Here is a 19,227-nt window from a genome sequence, read left to right as displayed (position 1 = left end):
ATCGGCCACAGCACCTCCACGGCAGCTCCCCGTCGACACTCGACGCCCGTGTACCTGCAATACAAAGATCAAGCGCACGATCACACCGCACGGTTGACAATTCACTCATCACAAGCAGGATAGAGTACTCTCGTTCCTCAATCTCCCCCTTGATGAGTGCATTGTCAACACACCACAAATGAACCAAGAGAAGTGAAAAGAAGAGAAACAAGAAGGCGAAGAACTCAAGCAAGTGACACAAAACTCAGAAAAGCAGAAACAGTCACTTACTCAAGCAAAGATCGATCCCCTAAGACAAGGGCAACGGCTCGATGCAATCGATCAAAAGCCAAAACATGACTCCTCAAAGACAGAGGTAACGCTCGACGCAGTCATGCAAGCAGCAGAGGGAAAACGAGGAAACCAGGAGCCAAAACCAAAGCAGAAACTCCACAAGCAAAGTTTTTCTCTCTCACATGTGCAACTCTCCCAAAATGATGCACTCTCAAAGTCCTGTGCACAACAAGTTTTTCAAAAAATCAAACAAGTCTCCCCCTTGTTCGATCACTTCTCTCAAAATTCTCCCCCTTGTTGGCACATGCACACATCAAGTCTAGAAAGACCTAAAGCTCCCCCTGAAGCTGAAACTCCCCCTGAACAGATGCTATGCAATGAATGCGATGCAGGAGGTGTAAGTGAAAGCATTCAGGGATACAAAGATATGAGCAACATCTAGTCACAAGCACGTGTGCATCCATAAACTAGACCTGCATCTAGCTCAACAGGGTATATCAAATCAGTTTAGAGCTAGGCAAGTTCAGTTTAGGAGAAATAAAAGCATCACCCATGATCTAGCACTAACAAGTAGGAAATGAAAGCAGTGCTACTCAAACTCATACAGGTGAGCCAAACCAGCCAAAACAAGTTGCCAACATTCATTTTGCAATCAAATTTATATCAAGCAATTCTTTAATGACAGGGGTTGAAAACTTGTCATGCTTTACTTAGCAACGAGGCCAAGCCTATGCCAAAAGACAATCAGAAGCTTAAAGCACTCGTTTCAGTCATGCACAGCCTTGCCCGGGTTCTCACAAGTGCAAAGTGAGCCATCCCGAAAGCTCGATCAGTGCGACAAGCAATCCCACCTGAATCTTTTCAATCCATTTCAAGAATAGTTCATGCAATTTTATCAGATTTAGATCATTTCAAGTATGAATTGCTGAACGAAAAGGCACACTAGCATGAATAAGATAGCAAAGCACATCAACACGCCCTAACATGCTAGTAGCCAAGACAGGGTGATCATGTTTTCAGATTTTCAAATCAAAATAGCTTAACTCAGATGATGTTATATACACAATGGAGCAAGCTATACATGATCAAGTTTATCAACTCACACTAGCAGGCACTAGAAGATCATAGCAATGTATACAAGAATGCTAGTGCAAGTGAGACAATGCAAAATGCAAAATGTACAATGCATATGCACAATGCAACTACCAAACCTAGAGATCAAAGAGAAGCAAATAAAGCCTACAAAGCTAACTAAAGAAAAATCAGCGATCAAAAGGGGTAACAAACCCCAAGCTCCCCTCGCAAGCGAGCAAAAGTGTCCTGCTCAAGCGGTTTGGTGAGAATATCTGCGGTTTGCCTCTCTGAAGGGACATGGATCAGGTCTATGTGTACTCTCTCATGATTATCTCGCAGGAAATGGCATCAGATGTCTATATGCTTGGTTCTGGAGTGTAGGACAGAGTTCTTTGCAATGTTAATGGCTGACATGTTGTCTACAAATATGGGAACCCTACCGAAACTCAAGCCATAATCCTACAAGGTTTGTTTCATCCAAAGTATCTGGGAGCAGCAGCTAGCAGTGGCAACATACTCAGCTTCTGTGGAAGAAAGCGCTACACTAGCCTGCTTGCGAGAAGACCAAGACACCAAAGATGTACCGAGAAATTGACAAGTGCCGGATGTCGACTTGCGATCCAACCTACACCCACCAAAATCGGCATCAGAAAAGCTCACCAAAACCAGAGAAGAATCCGCAGAATATCAAAGACCAAATTCAGGGGTGAATTTCAGATACTTGAAGATGCGTTTCACCACCTGCCTGTGGGAGGTGCGCGGCGAAGCCTGATACCCCGCGCAGAGGCAGACGCCGAACTGGATGTCCGGTCGCGTCGCCGTCAGGTACAGGAGAGAGCCGATCATGCTCCTGTACTCCTTCTGGTCCACCGCCTCGCCGTCCAAGTCCTCATCAAGCGCCGTCGATGTGCTGATCAGAGTCGGCTGAGGAGACAAGTCGCTCATGTCGAACTTCCGCAGCAAGTCTCTAGTGTACTTGACTTGATGGACAAAAGTGCCCTGAGGAGTTTGCTTGATCTGCAGCCCGAGAAAGAACTACAACTCACCCATCATGCTCATCTCGAACTCCCTGGACATCTGCTCAGAAAACTTGGAGACAAGAGCGTGAGAAGAGCCACCAAAGATAATATCATCCACGTATATCTGAACCAAAAGGAAATCAGTGCCAGATCGCATGAGAAACAAAGTTTTATCAACACATCCCATTTTAAAGCCCTGAGCCGGCAAAAAGGTTTTCAATCTATCATACCAAGCTCTAGGTGCCATTTTCAAACCGTAAAGAGCTTTCTGGAGTTTATAAACACAGTTTGAAAACTTGGGATTTTCGAAACCAGGGGGTTGCTTCACATAAATCTTTTCTTCGATAAAACCATTCAAGAAGGTAGATTTAACATCCATTTGGAAAACCTTAAAACCCTTGGAAGTAGCAAATGCAAGAAAGATTCGAATAGCCTCCAAACGAGCAACAGGAGCAAAGGTTTCCTCAAAATCAATACCCACTTTTTGGCAGAACCCCTGGGCAACAAGACGAGCCTTGTTTCGAACAACCAACCCATCCTCACCCTACTTGTTTTTGAAAACCCACTTTGTTCCGATGGGATTACAAACAGATGGAGGCTCGACTAAAACCCAAACTTGGTTTCTTTCAAAATTTTCAAGTTCCTCATGCATGACATCGACCCAATTAGAATCAGAAAGAGCGTGTCCAATATCGTTGGGCTCAAAAGAGGCAACAAACGCTGAATGAGCAAAGCCAGTGATACTTATTACCTTGGACCTGGTGACTCGCTCGTTGAGATCACCTAGCATCTGTTGAGGTGGATGGCGACGCTGAATGTGTCGCGATGCTTCCCGTGTCGAAGTCGCCTCCTCCTCAACCAAGACTGGTGTCTCCTCAGGTGCAGCTGGTGAAGCCTGAGTCACCTCCTCGAACAGCCCCCGGGAAGTAGACGTAGTCGGGTCGGGGCCGTCGTCATCGTCCGAGCTCGTAGCAGAGATAGCTGGGTCCACAGCACGCGTGGTAGCCTCAGCCTCGCCATCTGCAGCTTCTTCCTCCTCATCTTCAAAGATGGAGGTGCCGAGCTCATCATCTCCTTTCCTCTTCCATTATCCCCGAACACAATGTACTCCTTTGAGCGCATCGGGGTGAGGCTGGAGAACCATTTGTCATTTTCGGTCATGTGGCGCGAACAACCGGAGTCCATGATCCACCTGTTCTCCAAGCCTCCGACCTGCACATCAGTAGTGAGACAAAAGGTGAGCAAATGTCTCAACACTGGGGTTAGCAAAGTGAGAAGCAAACCAGTGTCGAGCCATTTGCTCTACAGAAGGGTTAGCAAAACCAGGAAAAGCGTATCCCCCGTCCCGTCTACCGCGTGACTGACGAACACCACCGCGAGGAAAGCGTGGAGCCTCAAAACCTTCTCCAACACCTCGGTCTCGTGGTCCATAGTCGTACTGAAAACGACCAGGAGCACGGCCGGCAAAGCGACCACCCGCTGGAGCACGGTAACCTCCACCGTGTCCCTGACCTCCACCTACACGGCGCGCCCTAGCAACTCGCCTATCACCACGCCGAGAAGGACCATGCACCCGAGCAGAGTACATGTCCGCGTTTCGTCTCTCCTGCTCTCTCCTCACAGCCCGCTTCCTCCTGAAGCAAAACTCCTCCAGGTGACCTTCCCTGTCACAGAACTCGCAGTGGTACCTCACCTCACGCTTGGGAGGTGGAGGCCTAGCCTACGGACGGGGAGGAGCAGCCCCCTTCTTCTGGGCAACCTGGGCTGTGGCAGCAGGGAGCGTGCCGAGGGGATTCCTCAGCTCATTGGGCTTTGGAACCCAAACCTGCTTCTGCGGAGGTGCTTTCGGTGGTTCTTTAAGCACACCATCCGCGGGGTCAACAAACGAAGGCTGCGTGCTCGTGCTAGCAGTGTTTCCAGCAGCCTTGCCAATCTTACCATACAACCTGTCAAAGTCTGACTTCGTGTATGTGTAACCGACCCCAAACCCATCACCACGCTTGAACTGCTTAATCATCATGCCCAACTGCGGCTCTCTGCTAGAAACCCAACTCAGAATCGCTCTAAGATAGGTATTCTCATTCTTCAGGTTGGCTTTCTCTATCGCAAGACTATCCAAATCAGAGATCAAACTAGGGCAAACAGAGCAGTCGATAGGTGGGCTAGACTCTATGACCTTAGTCTTTCCGAAAGACTTGATCAAAGCGTTCTTCTCCTCTAGCTCCGACCTAAGCGTGGGACAAAGCTTACAAGCACCAAGCAAAACAGGCATAGATCTAAGCTCCTCTAGTTCACAAACAATAGTAGCAAACCTGGACTGCAAAGAAGCTAGATCAGACTTGAATATAGGACACTCATCGCATTCAAGCACATCACTAACAATGGGAGCGTCCTTGACAAGTTCAAGCTCATGCTTGGCCTTGGCTAGCTCGTGAGACACGTCAGAAAGCGAAGTCTTAGCAACATCTAAGTTCGCGACGTTCTCATCATGCTTGGCACGGAGAGCAACAAGATCATTCATGTGAGATATGCAGCCAGCGCACTCATCCTCACTAGATTTCTCCCTAGCACAAGCCAGCTCAGCCCTAAGCTTTCTACGCTCTCTGGCTGCTTCCTTAAGCAGCATCTTCTGGTTGTCGAGAGCGGCATACAACTCCCTAACCTCTGTATCAAGTAGGTCGATCGTGGAGTTTACCTCTGAATCGCTCTCGGATCCAGGAGAAGAGCCGGAGTGCGTCGGTGTAGCATGTCCACCCGAAGACGCACGAGCACCATCAGCTTCGCCTGCCATGGTGCAGAAGCTCTTGCGCCGACCGGCCGCCAAGCAAAGGCCGATGAAGCCGGTGGCTTCCTTGTCCCGCTTCTTCTTCTTCTTGTCGTCGTCGTCGGAGGTCGATGAAGTAGAGCGGTCGGTGTCGGAGCTCTTGTCGAGGTCGCTGAGCTGCGCCAGGAAGGCCTTCTCCCGCTTCTTGGCCTTGTACTGGAAGCGCTTCTTGAGCGACTCCTTGTCGAAGCGTCCTCCCCGGTCACGACTGCAAGGAAATACCGGATTAGAATGAGGTATGTGTTTATCTAAATTGCATTTGTAATAATATTGGAAATACTATTTCCAAGCTCATGCTGTTTCATCACTTGAAGAGGCATTGATGCACCCGAGCTTAAAATTCCTAATGGGAAGGAATCAAAAGATGCATTGGTGAAACTCATTGGTGGGAAAAGTGTCACAATTTATGTGTATGGACATGACCAGTTTGGGCGTTACGTGGGAGACATTTATTGTGATAATGTGTTCATCCAGGTCAAGCATAAATAAACTATTTAATAGTAGTAGCTCACACGGCCTAGATTTTACTGCTTCTAATGAGAGCAATTGTGTGTGTGTGTGTGTGTGTGTGTGTGTGTGTGTGTGTGTGTGTGTGTGTGGAGTTGTTCAGGAGCAAATGCTGAAGAGTGGTCATGTATGGCATTTCAAGACCTACGACAAGCGCCCAGAGTTCGCACAGGTAAGAAATTCCATTGCACCTAAATTCATATATGTGGGATGCTCCAAATCACTCTGAGAAACGTGTAGTATTCTTGTTGACATGAACATGACCGAACTATGATAATAGTAGTATAATGGTACGAGCACATGTGTTGAAGTTGAACGATAGCTATATGCAGTCTGTGTGCACAATCTTTTTTTTAGGGCAACTGTGTGCTCAATCTTGAAAGAATGTCAGATTAGACCATCCAAATTCAGAACTATATGTTACTCCTAGTAAGTTTATCACTGGCCACATGATTTTTCGCAGTGGGAGAGAGAGGCAAGAGCTGCACACCGAGGGCTTTGGGCATCAGAGAACCCGGAGAAACCGTGGGATTGGAGAAGAGATCAGCGCAATGCAAACATTCAGGTCTACTGATGGAGCTGAACTTAGTGTTTAGAGCCCTGAAATGATCTGGTAGCCTCACAGTTTCTTAGTGAGGTCCGTGTACAGCTTGCTGAAATGAATGCATATCAGAAACCAAAAAGTTTGTGTGGTTTTGTGTGTGGAAGAAATCACAAGAGCACCACAGAGAAATGTTATCGATTCCTCTCAGGAGAAAACAATAGAACGGGGAGGAAAAAAATATAACATTGCAGTGTTAGCCTGCCTTATAGTCTACCTCTCCTATGCTCCAATTACAACTCTAGCCTGACTACAGTTTTACATCAAAATGACAATGATGCTTTCAACTTTCCCTGCTGCTCAAAACTGCATCAGGAAGTTGTCTGTATACTACCAGTAGTCATTACAAGAGCAATGACCATCTCTGAAGCAATGAAATCGATTATTATCTCGAACAATAATTTCACGATTGGTTATCCTCGAGATGAGTTTGATGGCAGTGTGACAGTCACTGCAAACCCGGAGGTTTTTGGTGACCCTTATGGTCTCGCCTGGCTTAGTAGTAAGAAGGCTAAATGCAATGGCTATCTTTTCGCTGTGATGCACTAGCGTATGCTCCTTCTCTTCGTCTTCAATGTCAAACATCACCACCTCAGTAGTAGGTTTATAACCCATAGCCTTCATTTCCATGCCCAATTCCTCAAGCTTCATGTAAATTTGATCTGAGAGGGGATGCGACTTGTCTCCAACACGGAATTCATGGACCTTACCATCAAATTCAACCCAGCTAGATGCAGGGACCTTCTCAACCCCCTTCTCCTTCATTTCCAACCTGAGCTTTGCTGCATCTTCCCATCTTCCACTGTTAGAGTATATGTTAGAGAGCATGACGTAATTTCCAGAATTCCATGGCTCCAGCCTGATGAGCTGCTTCAGCACATGTTCAGCAAGGTCAGCATCCCGGTGGATCTTGCAACCACCAAGGAGCGCACCCCATATAACAGCATTGGCCTGGATTGGCATGTCTTCAATCATCTGGCGCGCCTCCTCCAGCAACCCCGCACGACTGAGCAGGTCAACCATACAACCATAATGCTCAATCCTAGGGCTTATATGGTATAACTGAGTCATGTTACGAAAATACCACCGACCATCTTTTACAAGGCCAGTATGTGTACAGCTGCAGAGCAATCCAAGAAAGGTATTATCATTCAGTGTCATACCTGACTTCTCCATCTGACCAGCAAGCGCAAATGCAATCTTCTCTTGGCCAGTCATACCAAGCCCCAAGATCATCGCATTCCAGACAACGATGTCTCTCTTCCTCATCTGCTGGAACACTGTCCCTGCCTCACCCGTGCTCCCACACTTGGCATACATATCGATCAGTGCGGTACCCAGGACTGGATTGTCAAGAAACTCATCCCAGCGCAACATCCCGACTGCCCTCCGACCCAAATCCAAGGCACCCAACCTTGTGCACGCTGATAGTGCCCCAACTACCGTGTAGCAATCCGGCCGCATTCCCTCTGCCTGCATTGCAAAGAATAGTTCCAGAGCCTCTCGTGGTAATCCGTTGGAGGCGTAACCCCCAACCATAGCACTCCAAGCCACCACATCCTTGTCCTGCATCCTGTCAAACACCTCTCTAGCTTTCTCCATCTCGCCGCACTTGACATACAAGTCCAACGCCGCAGTGGCCACGAACACGCTCCCAGCGATCCCCTCCTGCTCTGCCAACCTCCACACCGCCTCACCGGTCACCAAATCGGTGACACGAGCACATGCAGTAAGTACCCGCATGGCCGTGAAGCCGTCTGGACGCATGCCACTCGCGAACGCATTCCTCGCAACGCCGACGGCTTCCTGGAAGCGCCCAGCGTCCATGTAGGCGGTGATGAGCGCGGTCCAAGAAACGGTGCTGGGCTGGAGCATTTCGTCGAACACCCGCTGGGCGTCGTGCAGACGGCCGCATTTTGCATACAGGCTGAGGAGGGATGTGAGGACGTGGGGATTGGAGTGGTACGGGAGCTTGAGGGATTGGCCATGGAGTTGCGCGCCGGCTGGGAGAGGGTCGGGCAGGCGGGAGGCGGCCTTGAGCGCGAAGGGGAAGGTGAGGTGGGAGGGGTTGTGGAGGAGGGAGTGAATGCGGAGGGCGCGGAGGAGGAGCGGGAAGAGGTCGGTGAGGAGGTCGAGGCGGAGGAGGCGGCCGTGGAGGAGCTTCACTGCGAGCGGTGGGAGGTGGTTGTTCGGGCGTACGCCGGTGACTAGGAGTCGACGGACTGCGGCGGCGGCGGCGGCATCGGCTGCGCCCGACATAAAAAGTCGAACGACGGAAGTGAGTAGGTTCTGCTCGCAGAGCAGGCGCTTGCAGTGGTCAGGCTTGTGCCTGCCGCCGGCGAGGCGGGCTTCTTGTTGCCCTTCTCGTCGTCGTGGCCCTTGCAGTAGCTGCTCCCAACCCAAGCAGCGAGGCGCCCGTGGAAGCGTCGATGGAGGAGAGCTGGGCAAGAGGTGGGGGAGGGACAAACCGGGGATGGTGAGCCGGAGATCACTCGCCGTCGCCGTCCGGGGATGTGGGCTGTGGGGGGAACAGAACAGGAGGGACTATATTGCAAGTGATTTACAGTTTTAGGGGGTTTTATAAAAATATTTGGATCGCGATCATGGTCGCAATCCAATTTAGGGGGTTTTGTGAAAATACTCCAGTCCGATTGAGGGGTTTTCTAAAAAATATCTGGATCGCGATCCAACTGAGGGTGTTTTGTGAAAATATTCCAGACGGATTGAGGGGTTGAGGGGAGTTTTGTAAAATACAAGGTCAGGTCTGGATTTCCGCCGAGGTGGAGCCTGGAGCAAGGTTTTAAATCTCCGACTATAGCTTCCGCTATCTCCGGCTATAGATGTTTGAGAGAAATTTAGCTAAGTTTTTTCACGTACAATTTAGCTCTTAACTACCGCTATAGCTGGCTACAGCCCGTTTTTAGACATCGATAGCTAAATGGCTTAGCCTGTTATTTAAAACATTGGCCTGGAGGCGGCGGCCATGGAGGACTTTACGGGGAGCTTCCGGATGGACTTGCTATTATTCTTGCTGACGCCGGTGAGGAGCAGTCGGCGGACGGCGCCCGTATCCCTTCGGCAATTCGGATTACGAACAAAACGGATTAGCAATTTCATTCGATACTCCATGTCTGATCCACCCTTTCTCCTACCTGTTTACCTCCACCGCTCCTCGCCCATCATTTGCAGCGGCGGTGCATCAACGGCGACGACACACTCAACTCCATCGCGGGCACTTCCCTTACTGCCGGCCGTCAATGGCGCAACGCACCCTTCCCTCTCCAGAGGCGCCATCATTCCCGGCTCCTCCTCCGTCGCCACGTCCTCACCGCTGCCTCTCAGGTACAGCCTGCCCTCCTCCACGTCGTACAGGTTGCCCGTCCTCACCTCCTGCGCCAGCGCGCACGGCGCGCAGAGCAGCCACTTGAGGTAGTCCGCGGCGGCGGGCCGCCCGCCGCACACGGACCGGGCGGCCGGCAGCCCGAACCGCCGCCGCATCTGCGCGCGCCAGAATCCCCCGTACGCGAGCCCCAGCACGGACAGCAGCGCGCCCGCAGCGCCGACGAGGTACCCGACGGTGGCGTCGTGGATGTTGAGCGCGGCGACGGCGAACACCAGCACCGGCGCGGCGCAGAGCAGCGCGAAGGTGAAGACGTGCACGTACATGTTGCCCAGCCCCAGCCGCTCCATGTTCCACCCGAACACGCAGAAAGTGCAGGCCAGCGACAGCGCCGCCGCCGTTGGGTCGTCGGCGAGGTCCAGCAGCCCGCCGGCACACTCCGGCGCCGTCACCGCCGCTCCGCACCTACCGCCGCCGCCGCCGCCGCTCTCCACTTTCAGCGCCGCCCCAGTAGCCATCGCCTCGTCACCCGCGGACGCCGTGATCTTCCTGCCGAGCGGGCCGTAGACCATGTACAGCGCGGCGGCGACGGGGGCGGCGAGGCCGAGCGCCATGCACAGGTCCACGGCCCAGTCGGGGCGCGTGTCGCTGCTGAACAGCCAGAAGAGCGCGCAGTAGGCGTACTGCGCCAGGCACGTCGCGTGGAGCAGCACCAGCACGACCGCGACGTGGACGCGCTCGTGCCGTGGGGCGGCGGCGGCGTTCCTGCAGTAGACGCCGCGGAGCTCGACGGCGTCGGCGGCGCGCCACCGCGCCAGGAGCACGAGGTGGTGGCAGAGCCGCGGGTGCTGGTACAGGCACATGATGGTGAAGAGTGCGTTGAGCACCTGGTTCGCGATCTCCGTCCACCGCTTGCGCCGCCCGGCGTCGGGCACGGCGGAGTCGAGCGCCCCCGTCATGAGGAGGAAGACGAAGGCCACGCCCGCCGCGACGAAGGCGAGCCAGACGAGCATCGCCGCGTTGGTGGGGTGCTTCGCCCAGGCGACGCACTTGGCGCGCAGGGCGCGCCAGTCCACGGTGCGGAGGAAGCTGGAACGGGCGGGGAGCGCTGCCATTGGCGCGTAGGTGGCAGGGTGCGCGCGGAGGGCGGCGACGCCGAGCTCCTTGGACGGAGCTGCCCTGAGGAAGTCGAGGAACCTCTCATGCTTCTCCTTGCCTTGGCTTTGCAGCACAGTGCCGCCATGGCTTTCGCTTTGCTTGTCTGGTCTCTCGTGCGATTCCATGGTGATTAATCAAGTGCAATTTTATCTTCTCCTGCTATTATTCTTCTCCTTGGTTGTCTGCACTCTGCAGCAACTAGCTGTTGATGCTTCCGTTACTAGCTAGTTTGCAGGTGTTAACATATATATGAGATGGCAACTAGTACCTAGTAACATATCAATTGCACTTGATTTGATATCATTATCTCTGCGTACAAACCGTAATGAAAGGGACTGGCAAATTCTGGCTGAAGTTAAGCATGTTGACTCTTGTCAATGTTGGTAGGTTGTTGCTGATCAAGAAATCGAGGAGGTCTTGTTACTGATGCTTGAAACGGTCCGAAGATTTCAGCAGAATCCGTACTCAGCTAGCAGCTATAGCCCTGAAAAGTACACAAGGCCAGCTTCAGTGCGTGGACCAATTCAATTCACACCGGCTTGCTCATCTCGTCTGATGCCAAGTGCGCGTGTTACATTCAGATATTCAGTAGAGATGCAGCTTCGTCTGAATCTGATATCGGTGAGTCCCAACATCGCAGGAATGAGGAAGATGACACGTCATGGAAATCAACTTTGGCATGCTGTTGAGTTCGTCAGACTGGACTGAGCCAAACAGCAGTTACCAAATACGTGGGTGACTGGCAATTCGTCTGTGCTACTGTAGAAAGTGGTAGTTTGTGTATGTTTAGTTTAGCAGTTTCTACTGCCCAAGCAATAGAATTCTATTGTATAATCTTAATGCAATGACAGTAGCAAGTGGTAGTTTGGGCAGCTTGAGTTTAGCAGTTTCTACACTCCCGGCAGTAGAATTCTACCGCCCAAGCAATAGAATTCTACTGCCCATGCCATAGGATTCTATTGTAATGTTAATGTAGGCAATTGTATAATTTTAATGCAATGACAGTAGAAAGTATGTGTTTGGGCAGGTTTAGTTTAGCAATTTCTACTGCCTAGACAATAGAATTCTATTGTATAATATTAATACAATGACAATAGAAAGTGGTAGTTTGGGCAAGTTTAGTTTAGCAGTTTCTACTATCTAGGCAATAGAATTCTACTGCCCAGGCCATAGAATTCTATTGTATAATGTTAATGCAATGACAGTAGAAAGTGTGTAGTTTGGACAAGTATAGTTTTAGCAGTTTTTTACTGCCCATGGAATAGAATTCTACTGCCTAGGATCGTGGTGTGGCCTGACTTAGCAGTTTCTACTGCCGATGCAATTGAATTCTACTGTTCTTTTGGCCCGGGGGTTACGCGTGGAAACCCAGGGCATGCTATGTTCTAGTCGGTGGGCCGCGCGCTAGTCTGGTCCAACCAGGGAGCTGCCCAGGCTCTCGAGAGCAAATCAATTTTCTTTCTTGTTTTCCAATAACTTTTCACTCTGACATCTATTTTCACAAATGATTTTCACCACTAGATTGTTATGCACAATAGAATTCTACTGCCCAGGCAATAGAATTTTAAATGTTAATGCAATGACAATAGAAAGTGATAGTTTGGGTATGTTTAGTTTAGCAGTTTCTATTGCCCAGGCAATAGAATTATACTGCCCAGGCAATAAAATTTTATTGTATAATATCGATGCAATGACGGTAGAAAGTGGTAGTTTAGGCAGGTTTAGTTTAGCAATTTCTACTGTCCGGGCAATTGGATTCTATTGCCAGGCAATAGGATTCTATTGTGCATACATATTGTTTCTATTGCTCTCGGCCCACCTACAACAGTTCCTCTTCACATCCCTACAATAGTCTATACGGTGTTGGACGCCTAATGTTCGCAAAATTAGTTGTTTCTATCGCCCAGTCACCTGAATTCTATTGTATTGTGGGTTGAGGGGTAGGGGAGAGTCTATATGGCCCTGGACGGTTATTCTACGCTAAATTGCAGTTTCTATTGTCCAGACATCCAAATTCTGGCCCTGTTCAGATCTTTATCCGTAAACCCCGTAAACGCAAAAAAAAAGTCACATCGAATGTTTTGACACATGCATGGAGTACTAAATGAAGTCTATTTACAATTTTTTTTGCATGGATGGACTGTAAATCGCGAGACGAATCTAATGAGCCTACTTAATCCATAATTTGCAACAGTGTTGCTACAGTAACCATCCGCTAATTATGTGTTAATCATGGATTAATTAGCATCATTAGATTCGTCTCACGATTTACAACCCATCTGTGCAAAAAGTTTTGTAAATAGCCTTCATTTAGTACTTCAAATTAGCAAGATTTCATCAAAAAAAATTTGCGTTGGAACTAAACACAACCTCTATTGTTTACTGGATGCAAACTTTTTAGCAAGTTTCTATAGATGCAGATGGATGGGGGAATGCTTGCTGCCAAACAGTAGCAGGACAAGAGTCATAATTGCTGCTGTATTAACCACCCATGACCCATTCTGGTTTACAGCATTTTCTTTCCCGTTTCATCTTTTTTTTTTTTACCTACAATACTTGCATTTTTGAGCAACAACAACGTCTAGTTTTTTTTTTAAAAAAAAAGAAAAACAGCAGCTGTCGCAGCTTTTCCAGTGCAGGAGCACCTACAATAAAGTCTGCTTTCATAACCACGGCCAATACACTGGACAAAGGGAGCGCAATAATATTCTGCGGGAATATATAAATGTGATTGATATTTGAAATTAATGGACAGAAAGAAGCTGGTTTTGAAGAAAACTTGATAAGTGCAGTATGCCACGAGAGGAATCTAATATCTTTTTTCTTCTTCTTTTTTTGCACAACCGTAAGGTCACTGGAGCAGTAAAGACATTGGTTGAGTTGATCGTATGGTGTGTTTTATTTATGTCAGCTTGTTTGCTGATTTAGGGTAAACAATTCTAGATACAAATTTTCCCATATTACTACTATTTGAGTAAACTGCATATTGTTGTTGTCATCTATCATTTACCTACTCTAATAAGAATGCTATGCTTATAATAGTAGATGGGAAAATAATGTGATGTTTATCACATACTGAAGCTTGATTGTGTCTACACTTGTGCATTGCATTGGTGCCTTGATCATTGCTGAGAATGAAATGGTTTTGAATTTTCTAAAAAAGTTTGGTCAAACAAAATCAGAGTTAGAAATATAAGATACAGATGTCTCCATTTATTTATTTTTTTTAAAAAAATGGAACGAGAGAGCGGTGCGCCTCCCAGCATCTAGTTGATATTATTTCTTGCATCCTGTGTTTCTTGTGGACTCGCTTAGGTGCACGTATACATGCATGTTGCATGGGCCTGTAGGCTTGCATGTTGATGTAACGGTCGTGTGTGAGCAGGCCATCATTGATCGGGCCAAATATGTGGCACAGCTAGGCCACACTATTGGGCTCGCCATCGGAACCTTCGTACTGTAGCTGCATGCGCTTTGCTCGCCGGGCCTGCCGCGTGCCGATAGGCCATCAGGCTGTCATGACCTGGGCATGGGCCATGTGTGAGTAGTAATCAGGCCTGCGAGCCTTGGTTGTTGGGCTGGAAAACCCCATGTAAGGTAGCCCATGTGGGTGTTATATATACCAATGCTCTCTCTGAGTCTGCGACTATCAATCAATGAATGAACTAATCAATTATCTTCCAAAACCCTACTGATTCCTTTCTTCTCCCTCCACATTCTGAGACGGCGCCGCCGATCTCCTCCGCAGATGATGTATTGACAGTACAGGGCCTGTCAAGATGATGATGTGCTCGCCGCCGGTGCCATCTAGGCATCATCGCCGGGCTTGTTAGCTGCCGGGCTGCTGGCTGGTCGCCGATCGCGAGGTGCTGTCGACTGGGGCGCTGAGTTCGCCAGGCCATCGAGAGGATCGCCGGGCTGTGAAGATAGCGGCCGCTTAGGCATGTAATCATCGGCCATGCCGTGGGCACTGCACTGGCCACTGCCGGGCCGCCGCCACCGCCAAGATATTCGTGCGTCGTGCTCGCACTCAATCACCACTCACGCTTTAATTAATCACCCCTCATGATTAGCACCGCCTCTTCCAAATTCTTTCTTTCTTTCAAATAATATTTGTAAACTATAACTAACTTGGCAAAACAAGTAGTAGTAAAAAAATATTCAGTTGTAAGTAACTCGCACCCTGATGACTAATAATTAATCCGAATGAATGTGGATGCAGGGTGCTCATATTCATGCGTCTGATCGCCTTCACGCTGTTCGTGATCTGGCGCATCTCGCACCGCAACCCGGACGCGCTGTGGCTGTGGGTGACCTCCAACGCGGGCGAGTTCTGGTTCGGCTTCTCCTGGCTGCTCGACCAGCTGCCCAAGCTGAACCCCATCACCCGCGTGCCCGACCTGGTGGTGCTCCGGCAGCGGTTCGACCGCACCGACGGCACCGAACCGCGCGGGCCCGAGAGCTACTTCGAGCTCAAGAGCCACCCCTACATGGGCCGCGCGCAGGAGGACTTGGTTAACGACCGCCGCCGCGTGCGCAACGAGTACGACGAGTTCAAGGCGCGGATCAACGGGCTGGAGCCAGGGGCGGATCCAGGAAAGAAAAATAGGGGGCTGAGGGCTGACGCAACCAACAATTATATTATCTCAATTCTCATAATAGAGCAGCATCATAGTTCAAAGTAGCATATATAAAAACAGAGAGGAATAATACAAATTACATGTTGAAAAAGTAGCAAAAGACAAATCGACAATTTCTCCACACCAAACACCTACTTGATACCCATTATTCTTCATGAGGAGCAATCTGCACATGATTTAAGAGAAAATTAATTGGCGAGAAATGGCAGATAACAACTTGAAAATGATTTTGAATATTGGAAAAGAATGAACAATGGAGCATACCACTAAATTCTGTTTAGGCAACAACATACGGCATTTTTTCATCTCTTCAAAATGTTGCATGATTTTTTCATTACCAATGCTTCTAAATATCTGCTTCTCAATGTAGCATATCATCAAGTCATTGAACCATTCATCCCCCATTTTGTTACGCAAGTCTGTCTTTATAAAGGACATAGCTGAAAACACCCTCTCAACTGAAGCCGTGGCCATCGGAAGTATCAAAGTTAGCTCAATGAGCCGATAAACCAATGGGTAAGATGTGTGCATTGTCTTCGTAACCATAATTTCAGCAACTTTTGAAAGTTCTTTACATCCACTAAAATATTGAGTTCTCCTAGCACGGTTGATAAAGTCCTTAAGTTGGCCCGGTAACAATAAAAGATCCGCAACATTGAAATCTTCAGCATAAATTTCAGCAAGTCTCACGAGTTTATCCACATCAAAACTAGAGAAATTATTCATTGGATTAAGAGAATCCATGCATACTAATAGCTCTGAACTAACTTCATTGAACCGATGATTCATCTCTGACATAATGGCATCAATGGCAGCAAGGAAAATCTCAACATTGTAATAATGCATATTTGTTATCTTTTGCCTTCTACGTGCAGATGTCCCTCTAGCATTTACTTCCTTGTCCATATTGGGCACTTTAATCTCATTTTTATCACAGAATAACTTCACCTTTCTGAATAATGGCTCCCATCCATTATCCCTCATATCCTGCAAGCGATCTCTGACATTCATTATCAAATTCATTGCTTCAACAATATCTTGATCCTTCCTTTACAAAGCCTTTGACAAACTGTCTGTAGTGCTCAATAATTCTATCATCAAGTGCATGATGAACACAAAATCAAAGATTTCCATTTTACCAATTAAACCAAAAGCCCCACCATTACATGTTGGTTTAATAGAATCCTTCTTTACAATCTCTAGTACCTCCAAGATAGCCTCCCATATTACCAAAATTCGAAGCAATGTTTTAAGATGTGAGCCCCATCTAGTATCTCCAGGTCTAGCTAGACTACTTTCTTGGTTCATACCTCTTCCAGTTGTAATCTCACCATTCTCCAACTTTTGTAGCAACACATCATGATGTTTTGCAAGCAATGCATCCTTTCTCATACAAGATGCACCCACAGTGTTGACTATTAAAGGAACATAGTTAAAGAAATCTGCAATGGCGGGGGTAGAAGTTGAAACAGCAACAACCACTAACTGCAACTGGTGGGCAAAGCAATGCACATAGAAAGCATTTGGATTTATATCTCAAATCAATCTCTGAACACCATTAAATTCACCTCTCATATTAGAAGCACCGTCATAACCCTGCCCACGAAGCATAGAGATGGATACCTTGTGGCTGGAAAGCATATTGACCAAAGCTTCTTTCAATGCAGCTGATGTACATTTCTCAATATGTTTAAGTCCAAGAAACCTCTCCATGATCTTTCCTTCATCATTCACAAACCTGCATAACACATTCCATTGTGTGTTACTAATAAATAAAATTTAAAATTGTGAAATTAAAATGACATAATCCATGAGACTACTAACCTCAAAATCATAACCATTTGCTCCTTTATTGATACATCTCTAGACTCATCAATTAGCACTGAGAAATGCCTACCCCGAATCTCATCCATAATCACTGCAGTGACCTCCTCTGCACAAGCTTTGGTAAGTTCCTTTTGTATATCAGGAGCCAACATTTGACAATGTTTAGAACCTTTTTCATATGCATCTTTCACCTTCTTTTTCTTGTTCTTGTACCAGTCAACCATCTCTCTAAATGTACCTTTGTTCAGAGAAGTAGAAGACTCATCATGTCCATGAAAAGCTTCTCCTTGTTCAATGAGAAATCTTACAATTTCTAAAGAAGAGGTCAAACGAATTTTGTATCGAGCTTCTTCCTCTTTAGTGTACTTAACAACTTTGTTAGTCACACTTGTCCTCTGGTTCATGAAGTCGTCACACTTCATAATTGCATTGTTGTGAAAGTGGGAGGCAGCATGCTTATCAAATCTTTCCAAAGCCTTCTTCCATTTCTCATAACCTTTTTTTGCAAAGACATCACTCCCAAATTTTTCAAGCTTGCCGGGCTGAAAGAAAAGATAACAGTACAAGCAAAATGCAGCATCCTTTGATTCACTATACTCCAACCAATCATATTTTGCAAACCAACTTTGTTGGAAGGATCTCCATTCACCACTTTGCCATTTGCGAGGAAATGAAATACCAACCGGTTGAGTTGGTCCTCTCAAAGCATATGCTCTTTTCACTTGATCTCTAATTTTAAATGGATGCTCATCAATTGGTATGCACATTCCTGGGTCACTAACAATATCCGAAGAACGAAATTCCATCCGTGATAATTTTGGTGGCCTTGTGTTCTCATTATTCTCTAGGCTAGGAGTACTGCTACTGCTTGAATAATAGTTGAACAATGTTCTTTTCGACATCTTGCAATCTAGGGATGAATTCAAGGTTCAATTGGCTACTCAGTATACTAAAAGTAACAATTTCACTATTAATTTTTAGCCAATTGTATTTCTATAGGACTATCAGGAGCATACCTTGTTGCAGGGCGCCGACCACGGGGCGGGGCACTCCTCAGTCCTCACGCTGCGGCCTGCGGCCTGCGGTCGCCAGTCGCGAGCTCGAGGCCGCCGTGCGGCGGCGCGGCGTGGTGCTCGCGTCGGGCGCCGGCGCCGTCGCGCCGCTCCCCCATCCGGCCAAGCGGCCAGCCCCCAGGTCGCGTTGGCGGCTCGACGGACGGCGGGAGCCAGGAGGCGGGCGGCGGATGGCCGGACGGCGAAACAGGCGGTGGCAGCCGGCGAACGTCGGGCTCGGGGCCGGCGCGCCGCTCCCCCAGCTTCACTGCTGCATTGGGGGTAGGGGGGCTCAAGCCCCCCTGCCCCCATGTTGGATCCGCCCCTGGCTGGAGCACGAGATCAAGCAGCGCTCCGACGCGTACAACGCCGCCAGGGGGCTCAAGGACGGCGAGCCCAGGGCCACCTGGATGGCCGACGGATCCCAGTGGGAGGGCACCGTACTGGTGAGTTTTCTTCAGTATTGCTCGCTCTTGTTACTATTCCATTCATACACATTTTTGGTTCGCTGACCAATACCTTGAGCACATGTGCTAACCAATATCTTGAGCACATGTGCTAACCAATATCTGCTCCTAGGCACCTAGGAGATACTTACCGGTGTACTCCTAGGATCACGAGCTGTCCATACTCACTCTGTTCGCTGGGCTGGAGCTGGAGCTGGTGGCTGGAGTGGTGTGAGAAAAAAATACTGTTGGTTGGCTGGTGGCTGGAAGATGGTGCTAGAGTGGTGTGAGAGGAAAATACTGTTGGGCTGGAGGCTGCTGGAGCTGCCGAACAGAATGACTGAGATAATTCAATATCTCGTAGGTGTGTAGGTACAACACCTCCCTTAAGTGTCATTTTAACATTCGAAAAAAGTTCCAAGATAAGAAGTATATTTATACTGGGACGACATAGGTAGTACCGCAG

At 48.3% G+C, this 19,227-nt stretch overlaps 3 protein-coding genes and 1 pseudogene across 3 annotated transcripts; 1 reads left to right on the top strand and 3 right to left on the bottom strand.

The window, feature by feature from the left end:
• The first annotated feature begins 1,644 nt into the window (after positions 1–1,644).
• Positions 1,645–6,511, top strand: LOC120689429 (probable staphylococcal-like nuclease CAN2). Its single transcript, XM_039971703.1, has 5 exons — positions 1,645–1,714; positions 5,381–5,426; positions 5,505–5,664; positions 5,801–5,869; positions 6,161–6,511. The coding sequence occupies exons 1-5, from the start codon at positions 1,645–1,647 to the stop codon at positions 6,269–6,271; spliced, it is 456 nt and encodes a 151-aa protein (XP_039827637.1). The 3' UTR covers positions 6,272–6,511.
• LOC120692825 (putative pentatricopeptide repeat-containing protein At3g08820) lies at positions 6,460–8,825 on the bottom strand. Its single transcript, XM_039976223.1, has one exon. The coding sequence runs from the start codon at positions 8,555–8,557 to the stop codon at positions 6,629–6,631; it is 1,929 nt and encodes a 642-aa protein (XP_039832157.1). The 5' UTR covers positions 8,558–8,825; the 3' UTR covers positions 6,460–6,628.
• Positions 8,826–9,445: 620 nt separating this feature from the next.
• On the bottom strand, positions 9,446–10,939 carry LOC120687353. The gene has a single exon (XM_039969322.1). The coding sequence runs from the start codon at positions 10,919–10,921 to the stop codon at positions 9,455–9,457; it is 1,467 nt and encodes a 488-aa protein (XP_039825256.1). The 5' UTR covers positions 10,922–10,939; the 3' UTR covers positions 9,446–9,454.
• A 4,674-nt stretch (positions 10,940–15,613) lies between these two features.
• Positions 15,614–17,487, bottom strand: LOC120689428 (annotated as a pseudogene).
• Between the last annotated feature and the right edge of the window lie 1,740 nt (positions 17,488–19,227).

The sequence above is a fragment of the Panicum virgatum genome, chromosome 9N (genome assembly GCF_016808335.1).
Source record: "Panicum virgatum strain AP13 chromosome 9N, P.virgatum_v5, whole genome shotgun sequence".
Taxonomy (NCBI): Eukaryota; Viridiplantae; Streptophyta; class Magnoliopsida; order Poales; family Poaceae; genus Panicum; species Panicum virgatum.
The sequence above is the reverse complement of the archived record's forward strand: the minus strand, read 5'-3'. Positions and strand labels throughout refer to the sequence as shown.